This window comes from Geotrypetes seraphini, chromosome 2 (assembly GCF_902459505.1).
Source record: "Geotrypetes seraphini chromosome 2, aGeoSer1.1, whole genome shotgun sequence".
Classification (NCBI taxonomy): Eukaryota; Metazoa; Chordata; class Amphibia; order Gymnophiona; family Dermophiidae; genus Geotrypetes; species Geotrypetes seraphini.
The window spans coordinates 440,460,881-440,478,583 of record NC_047085.1 but is presented as its reverse complement, the minus strand read 5'-3'; the positions used below and the strand labels follow the sequence as shown (position 1 = coordinate 440,478,583).

Here is a 17,703-nt window from a genome sequence, read left to right as displayed (position 1 = left end):
ATGTACGATGAAATGTTTCACATCATCTTTACAGTACTAATGGAGCAAGATGCTTTTAAAAGCACGTGTGTGTGCTTACCCACTGTAATCATTTTGCTGTGATCATTATTTTTAGACTTGTTGATGTCTTGACAGAAAGGTGAAAGTGCTGTTGAAATGATGCAAGATCCCTGGCTTTACTGTGTTTGAAATATATGGATTAATCTCAAGTTTGTAGTACAGCTCTTCCTGTCTCAGCAGGCATTTTTCTGGGACCTGCAAAACAGATTTTTTTTGGCCATTTATATATTTACTAAAACATTTTTATACATCAAACAGTAATGGTTCCTTCATTAATTTTAATGCTTCATATAGTGATTCTGGATTAGTTCCTACAGTTTTGAGGTTACTGTGTTTCCCCCAAAATAAGCCCTAGTATGATTTTTTGGGGTAGAGAGATCTGGGAGGGACCATATCAAAGTGATTAAATATTTGAACAAGGCAGCATTAAAACAAATGGAATGATGGTTGGATGACTATGAAGAGGTATAATGAGCAAGTAGGAGAGAGAGAATACATTTCTAAACAGTTGTGGAGATTTGACTGAGGAAGCTTGAAATACCTCAGAAATATAAGTGATATAAAAGTTGCAAACATTTAAGTGGAGATGTAGAATATACATTTGTTGTGTGAAACTGTAAGGTGGTAAGTGCAGCAGAAGTACAAAGAGGTATTTCTAAAAAAAAAAAAAAAAAAAGTGGTGGTTAATATTTAATAGTGTGGAGGTAAAAAGTGAAAATGGTAAAGCATGCAGATGATATTTTTATTTTGGTGCCAGTGTCAAAAGATATGATTTATACTCGGGCTAAGATACTACTAGTGTGTATAGGAAAGTTGAAACATTGGGCTAAAGTTAAATGCAAACATCCAGTAGTTTTCCAAATATCCAGTAGTTTTCCAATCTAAAGGTAGAAAGGTCCTCTAAGGTATTGGGGATTATCCTAGGCTCCTCGTTGTCTTGAGGCTCAGGTTGGTTATCTCTTTTAAAAAGTTTTCTTTAAACCAAGACAGTTATGATCTATTCGAACTTATTTTCATGAACAACATTTTAGGTTTCTTGTTCAGTCTGATTTTGTCCCAATTAGATTTTTGTCAAACTAAGGAATAGGATACAACTAGTGCAGAATACAGCTGTTCGAATGATATTTAGACAGGGTAAGTTCACTCAAGTGTCACCTTTGTTCAGAGAGCTTCATTAGTTATCATTCCAAGCACGAATGGCATTTCAAACTTGTTTTATTTTTAAGATTTTTTTATGGACTGGCCTCACCAGGCTTTTCAACTGATATCTTTTCCAATTACATAGAAACATAGAAAAATGATGGCAGAAAAGGGCCAAAGCCCATCAAGTCTGCCCACTCCAGTGACCCTTCCCCCATGAGTTTGCTCACCAACCTCCTGCCCTTACCTCATTAGAGATCCCACATGAATATCCCATTTATTTTTGAAATCTGCCACGCTGTTGGCCTCAATCACCTGCCGTGGGAGTTCATTCCAATGATCGACCACCCTCTCAGTGAAGAAATACTTTCTGGAGTCCCCATGAAATTTCCCTCCCCTGATTTTCAGCGGATGCCCTCTGGTGGACGAAGGTCCCATAAGACGAAAGATATCCTCTTCCACCTCGATACGACCCGTGATATATTTAAATGTCTCAATCATGTCTCCTCTCTCTCTTCGTTCTTCAAGTGAGTACAGCTGCAATTTATTCAGCCTTACTTCATACGGAAGATCCTTGAGCCCCGAGACCATCCTGGTGGCCATCCGCTGAACTGACTCAACTCTCAGCACATCTTTCTGGTAATGTGGTCTCCAGAATTGAACACAATATTCCAAATGAGGTCTCACCATGGACCTGTACAGTGGCATCCTGCTGATAAAACCTCTACAGATACAACCCATCATTTGCCTTGCCTTGGAGGAAGCCTTTTCCACTTGATTGGCAGTTTTCATGTCATCACTAATGATTACTCCTAAATCCCGTTCTTCCGTGGTCCTAACTAAGGTCTCACCATTTAACGTGTAAGTCCTGCACAGATTTCTTTTACCCAGGTGCATCACTTTGCATTTTTTAGCATTGAAGTTGAGCTGCCAAGTCGATGACCATTGTTCTAATAGTAGTAGGTCCTGCGTCATACTGTCAGGCATAGTGCTTTTACCTACTATGTTGCACAGTTTGGCGTCATCGGCGAACAATGATATTTTTCCTCTGAGCCCTTGGGTCATATCACTTATGAATATGTTGAATAGGATTGGACCTAAGACTGGAATTAGATCTAATTCCAGTTGAATGTCTCATAAACTAGATATAGTGGCACCTTCTTTTAAAGGAATTAGACTAAAAAATATCTAGTAAACCCTTTTCTCAGCAGTCTGCGAATTTGGAAGCTTTACATCGGTCCTTTTCACCTAGTATGACAGCTGTTGGTTTTCAGCCTGATAAGAGAGGAAATATCTCCTATCTATATCAGATATTGACTGAAGGTACCTTACCAACATTTTCACAGTTACATACTGTTTATGGTTGGTCTAGATTGGATATATTTTCTTATATGCAGTTGAGATATTTTGTGACTTCTTTGCCTCCATTGGCATTGATTGCTAAAGTACATAATACTCTCTCAGATTTATTTTAGCTAGATGCTCAATTGATTGTATCCCTTAAATATTTTAGACATTCCTTATTGGATCTCTCAACTGCTTTTAGATTTTGATAAGATGGCTCAAGCTTGGAATGCAGAATTGAAGATTCAACTTAAAGGGTCCCATATTCAAAGATTTTTAAAAAAGATTTTGCATGGTCTTCTTTCTGATATTACCTATTTTGAAATGGGTTATAAGTTTCTTTGTAGACTATATATTGCTCCTTGGCATGTTTATAGGGCGACGTTTGCTTCAGTAAGATAATAATAATAATAACTTTATTCTTGTATACCGCAATACCATGGAAGTTCAATGCGGTTAACAATAGAAGAGACTGTACATTTACAGCGATGTTACATATTACAGCGTTGTTACATTTACAGTGATGTTACATATATGGTAATGAAAAGGCATATACTAAAGAAGAGACTGTACATTTACAGCGATCTTGCTCGAAGTGTGGTCACCCTAAAGCAGGGGTGCCCACACTTTTTTGACTCGCGAGTTACTTTTAAAATGACCAAGTCAAAATGATCTACCAACAATAAAATTTTAAAAAAACACAACGCACACTATACGCATAGAATTGTTAATTATCATTCCTATTCCGGGGTTTTTTTCAAAGAGGTCAAAGCAGATGACTCTATGCACTGTCAACTCAGTAACAACCATACAAAAATAGACAAATACCCCCCCTCCCTTTTTACTAAACCACAATAGCAGTTTTTAGCGCAGGGAGCTGCGCTGAATGCCCAGCGCTGCTTTCGACGCTCATAGGCTCCTTGCACTAAAAACCACTATTGCGGTTTAGTAAAAGGGGACCATATTGTAAAATATAGACAGCAAATATAAATTCAGACACATTTTGATCACTAAATTTAAAATAAAATAATTTTTCCTACCTTGTCTGGTGATTTCATGAGTCTCTAGTTGCACTTTCTTCTTCTGACTGTGCATCCAATCTTTCTTTCAGCCTGTATGCTTCCTCTCCTCCACACCTCATTCCCTCCCCCAACTTTTTCTTCCTCTCTCCCTTTCTTTCTTTCTCTCTTCATGCCCCCTTTCTTTTTTTCTGTTTCTCTTCTTTCCTTCTGTCTCCCTGCCTGCCCCCTTTCTTTCTTTCTCCCTGCCCTTCCCCAAGCCACTGCCACTGCCATCGGGGAACAGGACCCAAACTGCCACCAATGGACAACAGGCCCCCAAAGCCGCCGCCGCCGCCGCCGCCGCCCCATGCTCTCCCTGCTTCGGGCCGACCAGCATTCCTCTCCCCGACATCAATTCTGCCGTCAGAGAGGAAGTTCCGCCCAGCCAGGCAGCGATTGGCTGGCCCGAACTTCCTCTCCGACGGCAGAATTGACATCGGGGAGAGGAAGATTGATCGGCCCGATAGATCGCCAAGGCAAAGTGAGTCTCTGTCAATCGCGATTGACCTATTGGGCACCCCTGCCCTAAAGCCACTTTATCTCACAAGTTTTGGACATGTCCTTTGGTGTGCCAATTTTGGGTGGTGTTTTTTCTAAAGTTGAACATATGTGGCACATTAAATGGCATTGTAATAGTTATAGTCTCTTTGGGCTATTTCATTTTAAACATCCTATTCCTAGAAGCCTTAAAGGTTTTCTTTGAAGAGCAATTTTATCAGATCTGAAAGTCATACTTTATCTTTGGATTGGACCCTTGAGCCCAACCTATAGTCATTGGCATTCTAGAATGTTGCATCTTTTGACAATGGAAAGTATGCAATTATTAGAATGAGATAATAGACACGGTCAACAATTACTATTTGGCAGCCTTATTTAGACACTTTTAACACTACATACTTGCAGTCGTATTTAAAATAATATGTCATGATTTGATTCCTTGATTTCTTTTATAATCACAGCTCTGGGATGGGGGTAAAAAAAAGGGGGGGGGGGTGGAATTTGGAATATTTGTTTCTATTGATAATGTTTATTATATAATAGTTATGGGTTTTGGTTTTTTTTTGTAAATCTTTATTCAGTTTAAAACTAACAATAAGTGCAATATAATATACAAACATTTTATACTTTAACAGCACTTAAATTTTATCAAATTATATTTCATATCAAATACATATATCAACCCCCCACCCCCGCTATATACCCAACAATTGCACTCAACTATAATTAAATTAAAAGTATTCCCCGCCCCCGCCCACCTTGGAAGTATATGTTCAAAGGGAAACATAATAATCAATCCTTACAGAATTTTGTTAATGGCTCCCAAACATCCTTAAATTTCCTATAATGCCCCTGCTGTATGGCAATCATATGCTCCATTTTAAAAATGTGGCATAAAGAGTCCTACCAGAAATGATAATTTAACCGGTCCCAGTTCTTCCAGTTCTTCAAAATAAGTTGTATGGCAACCCCTGTCATTATAAAGAAAAGTTTGTTATTGTGAGAAGATATTTGGCTTTTAGCCCTCATTGACATGCCAAATAGCACAGTATCATATGTCAGTGCCACTGGATTTTCCAATAATTTATTCACTTGATCCCCAAATGGAACTCCAAAATTTAAGTATCAAGGGACAATAGAACAGAAGATGATCCAATGACAGATCGAGATGACAGTTCCAGCATCTTGGAACTATCTAATTTCTGTAATCGAACAGGGGTCCAAAAAGCTCTGTAACAAGAAAAACCATATTTGTTTCAGATGCAGATGCCGTACATCTCATCCTCCATATTATATAATAGTTTTGTAAATTTTATTTCTTTATTGCTTTTATTTGTATTTGAAAATCTAATAAAATATGATTATAAATTAAAATCAACACACACCAACAGGCCATGAGGACAGAAACACACAGTACTCATGCATCTTTGTTAGAACCAGCTGACTGATAGCCATAGTAATTTTCTTTGCTTGTCTCCCATCCCCTGCACTCCCTCTTGGTTTAGCCAATCCGTCTCTTTTTTATTTATGTGAGGAGAGAGAAAGGAGTGCAGGGCAAATAAAAAAAGAGGGCACTGAGGATGGGTAGGGAGCTGGCACCACCAGTTATATATCCTGAGATTGGCACCTATGAAGTTTAATCCCCTCATTCAAATTGAATTAGCCAAGCTAAAACAGGAATCTTGTCGGACAAGCTGAACAGAGATGAAACCAGGAGCAGAGGAGAGATAATCATTCAGCATGTGGAGATAGAGAATACTGGTTTGCCAGTGAGCATACCATCCTATATATGACAGAGCTCAACTTGGTGCTCCCTATCGCCGCCTGCTGGTTATTGGACACAACCCACTTGTGTCTGGATTCATCTGCTGTGACTAAAGGAAGGAAAATTATATCGGGTGTGAAATAAAATTTTTCCTTCAGGTGGTCACACTTTCATTTGGTCACAATAATAGGGTCACAGTCACAAGAAGATTGAGAAACATCATATTCGGTGTTGTCACAAACTGAAATATATTCTCAGAAGAATATAAAATGTTAATCTTTTTATTGGACTAAATTTACAAGCTTTTGAAAGTTATATTCTAAACTAAACTAAACCTTAGGTTTATATACCGCACCATCTCCTTAGACACAGAGCTCGGCACAGTTTTCAGGATTTAGGATGAGAAAGGAACTCCAGTGGAGGGTTTAAGGATTAGATGTAAGAGAGTGGGGTCAGTGAAAATAGTCATTGGTAACCTACAGAGTTTCTCAACTTTTTTTTTTTTTTTTTTTTTAAAGACTAAGGTACAGTGAACATGGGAGAGGACTCAGGCCTAAAAAGGGAAGAATTCAAAGTTGTATCTGAGGCTGGTAGGATATAGAGTAAGAGCTGCTGTGTGTATTGTGAACTTTATGCTGTCCATTATTTCCTGTAGTTTGGAGTTGGGGGTGGGGTGGACCTCATACTGTGTGTAGGAAAAGGCTGTGTGTCATTGGTGTGATATGGAAGATCAAGGGCTAGATACACTAAGCAAACCGATTGTGTACCAATCAGTTTGCGACTCCTTTGTGGCCCAATTTCCCTCCGGCCCAATACACTAACCTCTGTCCCGATCATCCTCCGACCCAAGCATGCAAATGAGGGGGAACAGCATTCAAATGTAGGCAGGCAGCGATTCACAAAAAAAAAACTGCAACACCGACTGGGCTGGCCAATCAACAAACAAGCGACTGCTGAGGACCAGTCGCATACGTTGTTTCCAACTGCATCTCCTGTTCTCTCTACCCCGGACTCTCCTGCTCTCTCTGCCCCGAGCGCTGCCCTGCTTCTGCCCCGGCCTTCCCCTGCAGTGTGAGCCCTTGGTTTTAACCCACAGGTTTAAAGCAGTTAAAACCACGGGCTCGTTGGGCTTGCTAAAAAGTTTAAAAAGTTAAAAAAAAAAAATAGTTCGCTGCTCTTTAAGCTTGCGCAGACCATTTACAGATGGTCTTCGCAAGTGTGGGGATCGCTATAAAGTGGTCTGGGTGGTTGGTTGGGGGCGTGATTCCAATTGCCCTCATTTGCATGAGGGCAATTTGTGAATCAGCCCCTCGGACACAGATCGGATCGCTCACGGATCGGATCCGTGCCCTTAGTGAATCTGGGCCTAAGTATTAGGTGGTGGTGCCTTTTTTAAAAAAAAATTTTTTTAATTTTATTACAGCAGGTTTGGTGCCTTCAGATTCAATCATGGCCCACTAGTCTAGAGAGGTCAACTGTACTGTTTAACAATTTGCTTCAATTTGGCAAAATGTTTTGTTGCTAGATTTGTTTCTGAATATGTTTAACATAGACCTTTACTCTTTTCCGCTATATTTCTGATAGGCTTATAACTTAATTTTTTTCCTTGAGTAGAAAGAGTTTATTTAATTGCCCTCGGTAACATCCGATACAACTGTTGTGGCATTTCTTTACTGGCATCTCTCTTCCCCACTTTCTTTTTGAGTGTCTATCTGCCAATATAAAGCCGACATCTCCAAGTTTAATTTCCAGGCGGGAGGAAGGGCCAGTCAAACATAGGCCACAGAAATGCAGATTTTTGTGCTGTTTATTTTTGGAAAGCAGTTTTTTTATTTTGTTTTTAAATTTTAAATATAGTCTGAAGGCAAATGGGAGCTATAAAAAGAAAAATCAGGAATGCTTTCCTTTTTTACAACTTCCAGAGACAACAGTTGTTTTCAGGACACAGCTATGTACCAGGCATTCCACTACAGATATGCCTGCTGTTCACTCTTCAAAGAACATTGCTAGGGTTACACTTTTAAAATAAAAGCCACACCTGTGTTTTGTTTTGGGGTTTTTTAATAATTTTTTTTAATCCATCATGGTATTGAATTGTTTATGGCATTAATTCAGACTTGGTAGCTAGGGCTGTAGGATGCAACTTTAAGTGCAGTATATAGTGGTTTTTTTTCTTTCTTGTTTCCCTTATTCCTCCCTCTATTTAAAAAAAAAAAATCTTTATATTTCATTGTTGGGGGGGGGGGGTACCGAAGGCACTGAAAATACAGCAGAGGAGAGTGCAACTTAAAGACTAATTATTTTTGGTATCGCTGTTACTTCTGTGCTGGTGTGTTTGGTGTGGGGTTTTTTTTCTCCTCGTAGAATCCAGGGAAACAGTTCCTCTGCAGAGAATGTTGTCAGGGTGCAGAGGGTTTAGCAGTAGATCATGTGACGTGACGGTACCGCCAGCCTCTTTTAAGCTTCTTACTTGCTAAATTCAGATGTAATATTGACCCTATGATCTTGTTTGCTTTCTCCTCCCATGCTGCATTCCGATTGTTGTCTCTTGGGTGACAGAATTTGCAGAATGTGAACTGGAATTTATCATGGGGAGAAGGGGGAGGGGAAGGGCTAGAAGCAAAGGTTAAAAGGTCATAACTGTGTTGGTAAAGTGGCTGCTCTGATGCTGTTTGGATGGCCAAGTAAACACATTCTAAATGGTGTTCCCCCACACGCATCTGTGGTATGAACTTGACACCGTATGTGCTGAAAAGAAGTAAATATCATGTGATGTGAAAGCTGAATGTTGCCTAGATAAACAATGTGCTTCATTATGCAAGCACTTCATTTAAATAACACATCAGAATACCCAGTCTTAACCTTAGCTGTCCACAGCTTATTTCTATTCACTTAACTGCTTCATAAATAAATTGTGAAATACCATCTAATAGAACAACTTTGGAGTATGGAGCTTTACTTAGAACCAGCGGTATATAAGAAATAAATTACATTACATTACATTACATTACATCCTGTGCTGCTCATACCAGTGTCACTCCTACACTCCTAATGGCTAAATGTTAAAGATTTGTGGCCTAATTTGTGTCTTATTAAAGCTGCATGTGCTATGTATTAATAGTTGTTTTTTTTTTTAAAGGTGTCAAAACATAAAGATGGGAGGGACCAAAGTGAAGCAGTATCGCCGTCGGAGGAAGAAAACTTCTGTTGGCCTGGTCCAAAGTCAGTAGTGCTGAGAAGGACTTCACAGGGGTTCGGTTTCACACTGAGACACTTCATTGTTTACCCACCGGAGTCAGCCGTTCAGTTTTCTTTTAAGGTAAGCTGTGGATTTAATAAGTAGTGGGGTCCGCAAAAAGAACAAAAGCCAGGGAGATATGGTAGTACAGGTACAAGATCCTTTATCTGAAATCCTTGGGACCAGGCATATTTCGTTTTTGAGCGCTTTTTGGATTTTGGAATGGCAATGTTACATCTGAAAAAGACAGACCATAAAATTGCCACCCTGAGTGGAATCTGCAGCTCTCTGCCATTTTTCTAGCCCTCTGACTTGAATTGCACAGAGAACAGGATACACACGCATTGGTTTCAGCATGTGTCCTGTCAGGGAAATTGGCTACTTCTGGTTCGCATCAAATTTCCGTTTTTAAAATTTTGGATAAAAAAATCTTGTACCTGTCTTGGTCAATTTCTTAACTATTGTTGTTTTCTAGATGGTAAAAGAATTATGGGAAAATAAAGAAACCCAAGTAAGTATGAAAGAGAACACGTGTTACAAAACCAGCCATTGGATGTAAGTTCCAGCACCTTTGTACATTTGGATAATCTTGGAGAGAGCTAGCTAATTTTCCTTGGAGAGCTAGCTAATTTTCCTTACATCTGTTGTCACTGCATTGGTTTTACCTCTTCAGACATTTACGGCCTCTTTTACAAAGCCGTGCTAGTGGCCCCGAAGCCCATAGAGATTTAAAGGGCTTCGGGGGTGTTGCCGTGCGACTTTGTAAAAGAGGCCGTTAGACTTACATAGGCACTCAACATTCCTGATGACAACATCAATTATTTGAATTGTTAGGGAAAACATTATGTTCTTGAACCATTGTATACCTGCTTAGTATTGCAATTATTCTGCAAATGCCTTTTCATCCATACTGTGCTAGTTAACTTGTTATCTGATATATTTAAAAGTGCATGATGACACAGATACAGAAAATGATGACTTTTTTTTAAATAAACAAAATACTAGAGATGAGATCAGTGTAAGGCAGTGGTTCTCAACATTTTTTAAATCAGGATATACTTAACGATCTGACAGAATATGGCTATTCTTATGAATTAAATGTAAACATGATTTCTGTCCACTAAAACCCTATCTCCTCCAAACAGGTGCAGATGAGAACTAGTCTATTTTTCCCTGAAAGTTACAATATATAAAAAAATAATTAATTACTTTTCTGGTACATTTTTACAGCATATCCTGACCACGTCAGAGGTTGACTCTTCCTTCTGCCATGCATCATCTCCTCTTTCTCTCTCTCCAACCCTTCCCTCTTCTCAGCCATTAAGGATCTCTCCTTCATGTGTCTCTCTCCCCTCACCCCCACCAGTGCCTGCTTCTTTTTTCTCCCCCTGCTATTCAATATTCCTTTTCTCCCCTCACTATCCAGCATTGACATCTCTCTCTCTCGCTCTCTCACACACTTCCTTTTCTCGAACATCATACTCACTGTGTCTCTCTCCCTACCATTCAGAATCACCCCATCATCTTGTATTTCTCCATCTCTTTTCTCCCCCTTAGATCAGCACCACGCCATCTCCCTTCCTTTCCCCACTATCCAGCAAGGCCCTGTCTCTCCTCTGCAACCAATCTTTCAGTAGAGAAACATAGAAACATGACAACAGATAAAGGCTGAATGGCCCATCCAGGCTTCCCATCCACAACCTCCGCTGTCTCCTCCTCTCACATAGAGATCCCACATGCCTGTCCCGTGCTATCTTGAATTCAGATACAGTCTTCATCTCCACCACCTCCATTGGAAGACTATTCCATGCATCTACCACCTTTTCTGTGAAGAAGTATTTTCTTACATTACTCCTGACCCCTTCACCTCTTAACTTCATCCTATGCCCTCTCCTTCTGGAGTTTTCCTTTGTTTGAAAAAGACTCGCCTCCTGTATATTAATGCCACAGAGATATTTGAACGTCTTTATCATAACCACTCTTTCCTATCTTTCCTCCAGAGTATACATATTAAGGTCTCTAAGTTTGTCCCCATATGATTTATGACAAGGACCACTAACCAGTTTTGTAGCAGCCCTCAGGACTGACTCCATCCTATTTATATCTTTTTAAAGGTGCAGTCTCCAAAATTACACACGCTATTCCAAATGGGGCCTCACCAGAGACACATACAACAGCATGATTACCTCCCAGCCATTCCTGTGCTTATGCACCCAAGCATCTTCCTGGCTTTGACCGCCACTCTTTTTACCTGTTTTGCCACCCTGATATCATCATCTTCCGTGCACAGAAGTACTTCACCTCCTATATTATACTGTTCTCTCTGGATTTTTGCATCCCACCCTGCGTTTTGTAGCATTAAATCTTAGTTGCCAATTACCAGACCATTCTTCAAACTTCACCAAATCCTGCCTCATGTTATCCACACTCTCTGGGGTGTCTACCATATTGCACAGCTTGGTATCATTTGCAAAAAGACAAACTTTGTCAGACAGTCCTTCTGCAATATCACAAATATGTTAAAAGGACAGATCCCAGCGGCACTCCACTAACATCATCCTTTTCTTCTGAGCAAACTTCATTTACCACTAGCGTTTGTCTCCTTCCACTTAACCAGCTTTTTAATCCAGTTTGTCATTTTAGGCCTATATTGCATGCATTCAGTTTTTTTATCAATGGAAAAAGCGTTGATAAAGTCCAAGTGCGCTATATCTAGTGCCCCTCCTTTATCCAGCTGTTGGTCACCCAGTCAAAGAAATCAATCAGATTCGTTTGACAAGACCTGCCTCTCATAAAAACCGTGCTGCCTCCAGTCCTGCAGTCCATTCAATTCTAGAAATCTCACTTTCCTCTGCTTAATAAGTGTTTCCATTAGTTTACTCACTACCAAGGTCAGACTAACCGGCTTGTAATTCCCAACCTCTTCCTTACTTCCATTCTTGTGCAGAGACCATATCCATCCTTCTCCAGTCCTCTGGAAGCATTAAAAAGATGAGGCAGCAGAACTGCCAGAACCTCTCCGAGTTCCTTGAGTACAACTGATTTACTCAATCACATCACTCCTCGACCTACCATCCATAAATATTCTTATCCACTCCCTAGTCATCTCTCAGAATGACGAAATACTTAGACTTCAAATTTTACAAAACACAGCGGTTAAACTAATCTACAGAGCAGAAAAGTATGATCAAGTCACATTCTAGAGGAAAGATGAGAGAGGGGAAATATGATAGAGACATTTAAATACCTACTTGATGTAAATGCGCATGAGTTGAGTCTCATTTGAAAGACAGCTCTGAAATGAGAGGGCATAGGATGAAGTTCAGAGGTGATAGGCTCCGGAGTAATCCAAGGGAATGCTTTTTTACTGAAAGGGTGGTAGATGGGTGGAACATTGTTCCGGAAGAAGTGGTGGAGACAGAGACTGTTTCTGAATTCAAGAAGGCGTGGGATAGGCACATGAGATCTCTGAGAGAGAAAGAGATAATGGTTACTACAGATGGGCAGACTAGATGGGCCATTTGACCTTTATCTGCCACCATGTTTCTATGTTAGTTATCAGAGGTTTGCTAAAATCCACATAGACTGCATACATCAAATGTCCTTGATCTAGTTCGCTGGTCAACCAGTTGAAGACATCAGATTGTTTTGGCATGGTTTACCTCCAGTAAAGTCATTTTGCCTCAGATTTTGCCCCACTGGATTGTAGGTGGTTCACTTTCTTTTCTTCAGTAGCATCACTGTGAGTTTTCCCATCAGTGAGGGTTTGGCCCATCAGCCTGTAATTTTCATATCTTCCCGGTTACTGTTTTTGTGAAGAGTGATAATGGCTTGCTTTCTCCAATCCCACTGAACCTCTCCCGTTTCTAAAGTTCTCTGAACTCCCTTAATATCCTAGGCTGTGTCCCATATGGCTCCATAGCTTTATGAACAACACACTCTTCTGTGAACGGTGCAGTGACCACTTTATTCCCATATGCACATTTTTTTAATGATTTGTTGGGCTTTTCAATCTGTTATCATAGAAGGTACAACAAATTCTGATTTATATTAGATGGTAACATCTGTCTATCCATGAACTGAAGCTGAGCCAAAAGTGGGTATTAGATGGTAATAAAATACAGTCCATCCTTGGGAGTCAAAATCTCAGCAATGTACATGCCTTGAACTTTGCCACTTGGTACCATATCCCCGGCTATCCCTTTGATTTCTTTGTGAGCTGCTTCTATTTAATTTTTATGGTTATACAGTAAATTACTTACGGCCTCTTTTACAAAGCCGCACGGCAATAGCCCCGAAGCCCTTTAAATCTCTTCGGGGCCATTAGCGCAGCGCAGCCACTAGCGCGGCTTTGTAAAAGAGGCCATTAGTAAAAGCTTTAATTTTAACTCGATTGTCACAAACTTGTGTTTAACATTCTTCATATTGCTGTAGACTGACACATAAGTTGAATTCCATTCTACTTGGATTCTTTGGTATGTGTACTTTGCTTTGTTTTGTGATGTTTCTATTAATACTTTCTCTATGCCTGTGATTGGCTATTCCATGACATTTATTCTGTTTCTTTGATGCAGGGTTTTGTTTTGTTTTTTTAGATGGCTGACATTTTGCTTTCTCTTTTCCTGGTTATGGATGGTTTCTTGCTTACTCTAACCCTTTTTTGTTATTGTTGTTAAAGAAAAGAATTGCTATTGTAATCATCCTTTTGCTGCATTGTCAGCTAACTAAGCAGCTCTTTCCTGTCCATTCATTCAAGTAACCTAGGTCATTGCTTACTCTGTGCTTGCAGATTAAGTTTTTAAGAATAGGGTATTGGGATATTGTCACAGAAGTTTATGGATTACAGACGTTTAAATTCTGGGCTTCAGTGTGGGGCTGAAGCATTGCTGGAAATACCAGTAAAATACTAGTGCCTTTTCTTCCGTTTCTTCTGTTGAGATTCCAGTATACCTCCTTTTTTAAATATATTTTTCTTTTAGTCTGGCTCCACTTTGTGATTCGTAGCTATGCTTTATGTGGAATGGCAGGATATATGGACTGGTTTGTGGTGCTGCTCTGTCAGTAACTATCCTGCATGCTATGCAAGGCTGCATGTCCCTTCTACACTGGAATGTTCTCTCCTGAGGGAATATCTGTGAGATCTATTCTATAGCTGTGTTGTATGATTCAGCACAGTATGAATGTCCTTGTCAAGCTAACTGTCTAGCTGGTTTAAACTCCAGTGAAAAGGTATTGCTGCATTTTTTTCAAGGACACCTTTCCCAATTACAAAAAGTGGATTGTATTATTGTATCTGAACAATACTGTCTGATTGTGGGGGTTTAAAAACCCCCAAAACTTTAGCCCTTTGAAAAACTACATGTTTATCAAATATAATTTTATTGCCAAGATGTGGAAATTTAGTTTTCTCTTCATTAAGCTTAAGGGAATTATTCCTCATAAAAGTACTAATCAGAGACCTACAATCTATTTGAGGTAAAGTATTATGGAAAGTAGAATTTACTGTGAATAAAATGGTGATATCATCTGAATACATGTTCATCTGGAAACCAGCTTTCTCTAGTAACAAACCCAGAGAAGATAACACATTAAATAAAATAGTGAATAGGGGCGACTCCAGAGGGACTGCGCAAATAGGGGTCCATGAGTCCAAAGCTTGTGTATAATCTGGAAAAGAAAAATACACCTTCCTGCTTTATTGGGTCCCAAACGATTTCTAAATTTGGAATGAATGAGTCCAAAGGAAGAGAATATTATTTCTGTGCCGGCTGAAGAAGCTACTGCTGTTAAAAGTGAAATCATTACTTCAACAGTCTCTAAATCCAAGTGCTTAATAAGTGACCTCCACCAGTTCACTGGTGTGACTTTCTTTAAAACAATTATCGGCAAACACATATATCTTGAATGATTCCCTTCCTTAGCTTTGACATTTATTATAGTTAGCACTAGAGATTAGATTATTCCTGGATACCCATGTCATAGCTAACTCCTCTTCTTCAGCACTTAAGTTTAACCCTTGTACTGCATATTAACAATATTTGCAAGAAAATGAGCTGGAGACAGTAAACACATTTGATTTTTAAACACTTGTAATTTAGTTCTGTTATTGTGCAGTTCTGTTTTTTAGTGCTCACCGAGTTCTTTCCAAATTTCTACAGTATCAGCAATAAAACAGTTATTTTTCTGTATTATGTTTAAAGCTTCAGAAGTGGGTTTTGGGATTCTCAACATATTTTCAACATTTCTCTTTGGCTCAATGTCATGTATTTTCTCTCTATTTTGTTCACAAACTGTCATCCGAATAGGCCAGTTCTTATAAACTGCTCAAAACAGTCCGCTACAGAGTTACATCTTGTGTGAACATTAACTTGGTTCCACCCACTCTTTTCAGAGCTACTGCTGCAAAATGATTTTACTGAAGTATTTAGCAATTTTAAAGACATTAGTCTTTATTTCTGGGACACTGGAGTCTTTGACAAAGAGGTGCAGCAAATGAGCACTGCAACCATATCTTATTAGCTTAATATTCCCTTCATGCTCTTCTAAATTTCTCCTCTTCTTGGATACATTTATAGCATTGTCTGTGACTAAACTGTGTACAGTCAAACCTCGGTTTACGAGTGTTTTGCAAGACGTGCAAAACATTTGCAAAATCGGTGCCTCGGAAACCGAGTTTGACTCGATTTACGAGCACCATCCCCCGCGATCTGGCATCCCCCCACTTGCGTTGTCCCCCTCCCGCGATCCTACATCCCCCCTGAGCACCAAAATAACATCCCTTACCCGATTTGGCACCAGCACCAATGCACAGGACATGCTGCTGCCGGTGCCCAAAGATCCTCCCTCTTGGCTGTGCTGGGCTAGGCGGTGCGTCGGAGATCCTCCCTCTTGCCTGTGCTGGGCTGGACTGGGCATTGAGCATTTGCGCATGCTCAGGGCCTTCTGGTCTTGCTCTCTCCGAGATTCTCAGATATGGGGACACATTTTTCCCCATCCCTGCGGGAACTCATTTTCCTGTCCCGTCTCCTTGAGTTCTTTTCCTGCCCCTGCCCCTGCCCCATTCCTGCAAGCTCTGTCCTCATCTGCACAAGCCTGAAACACTTTAAAATCATAAGTGTTTGAGGCTTGTGCGGTTAAGACAAAGCTTACAGCAATGGTGCAGGGACAGTGACAGTGACAAACTCACGGGGATGGGATGGGGAAATTGAGTTCCTGTGGGGATGGGGAAAAATTTGTCCCCTTGTCATTTTCTACTCATTAGTCCTCCAAGCATGCTAAGAAAGGTCCACAGGAGGCAGCTCCTGCTGTGGATGATGAGTTTCCCTCCAAATTTGTTAACATGATGTACCCTGCTTATTTGATGAAAAAAAACCCTGATGCCAGCTGCCCCTCTGCAGGCATCCTCGCCTGCTTTGGACAGGGGGCCTCCCTCCTTCCCAGGACATAGGGATTATGCCCAGCTCTCCCATGGTTGGTAAAGCTAGTGCGCCAACAGTTGCCATGGTCAACCAGGACACCCTGACCATGCCTTTTCTTACGCTGGCTGCCATTACCACCGTGGGGGATGTTGTAGCCCTCACGGATCTCTGAGATCAGGATCTGGGTGGACTCCTGGATCTGGGTGAGGATCCCACAGTACAGAGATTTTTTTTTAAACCCACTCATCTGATTGATTTGATTTTTGAGTCCCTCCAGGAATTAAGCGGAGGTTGCTCTGTCTGTCACCACTGAATGCTCTCTTATAAGTAATGAGAGACTGCAGGCAACCTCTTTTCCTGATCATCCGGACATAGTCAAGATGCTTACAGACATGTGGAAGGTGCCTAATGGCCCCTTGAAATGTGCAGGAGCCATGACCTGGGTCTATCCGATGGCAGATGCCTTTAACCAGCATTTTGCATCTCCAAAAGTTGATTCCTTGGTAGCATAGGTTACTAAATGCACGTCTCTCCCCAGTGATGGGGATGGTGTTGAAAGATGTTAAGGACCACAGAGTGGATTTTATCCTCAAGCATGTCTTTGATTCAGTGACTGCTGGATTCAAGGCAGTGCTGGACTCTTCATTTGTGGCCAGAGCATGTCATTCTAAGCTCTACCACGATCTGGACACTTTTGTGATCTGGGATCTCACATTTCTGATCTCAGAGGTGAACTACATGTCGGATTCCCTGTATGACATGTTAAAAGACTTTGGCAAACTGTCGGCATATTCATTTTCAGTGCAGAGGATGTTGTGGATCCAGCAGTGGTCCGGTGATTCATCCTTGAAGGCCACATTAAGCTGGTTACCTTTTAAGGGGCAGCTTCTGTTTGGCAAGGGTCTAGATGACCTCCTGGCGAGTGTGCAGGACTGCAAGCTGAAATCCTTGCCGGATAACAAGCCCCAAACCTCCTGGGGTCAGGGAACTCTAGCTTTTGTCTCTTCAGATGTTTCCATCAGTACTTTGACGGCTCCTCTGGGCAGCGATCTTCCCAGTCTCCAGAGCAGATGTTTAGTAGTTTCCAGCACCAACTGTTAACAGGGAGCTGTCTGGTAGCGACCTTTAAGAAGTAATTTTGACACCAGGCTTCTTGCTGCTCTGTGAATGGGGGGGGGG

At 40.6% G+C, this 17,703-nt stretch overlaps 1 protein-coding gene across 4 annotated transcripts in view; it reads left to right on the top strand.

Annotated features, from left to right (window-relative positions):
- Positions 1–17,703, top strand: part of ARHGAP21 (Rho GTPase activating protein 21) — a 341,680-nt gene that overhangs the window by 111,025 nt on the left and 212,952 nt on the right. For 3 of the 4 annotated variants that reach the window (XM_033931381.1, XM_033931383.1, XM_033931379.1), the window contains exon 2: positions 9,008–9,187. Coding sequence is in view for 1 of the 4 variants with exons in the window: in XM_033931379.1 (XP_033787270.1) it covers positions 9,008–9,187 (180 nt within the window). In the remaining 3 variants the exon portion in view is untranslated. Of the gene's footprint in view, positions 1–9,007; positions 9,188–9,613; positions 9,662–17,703 lie in introns of those variants that run through there. The other variant, XM_033931382.1, reaches the window with a different exon arrangement.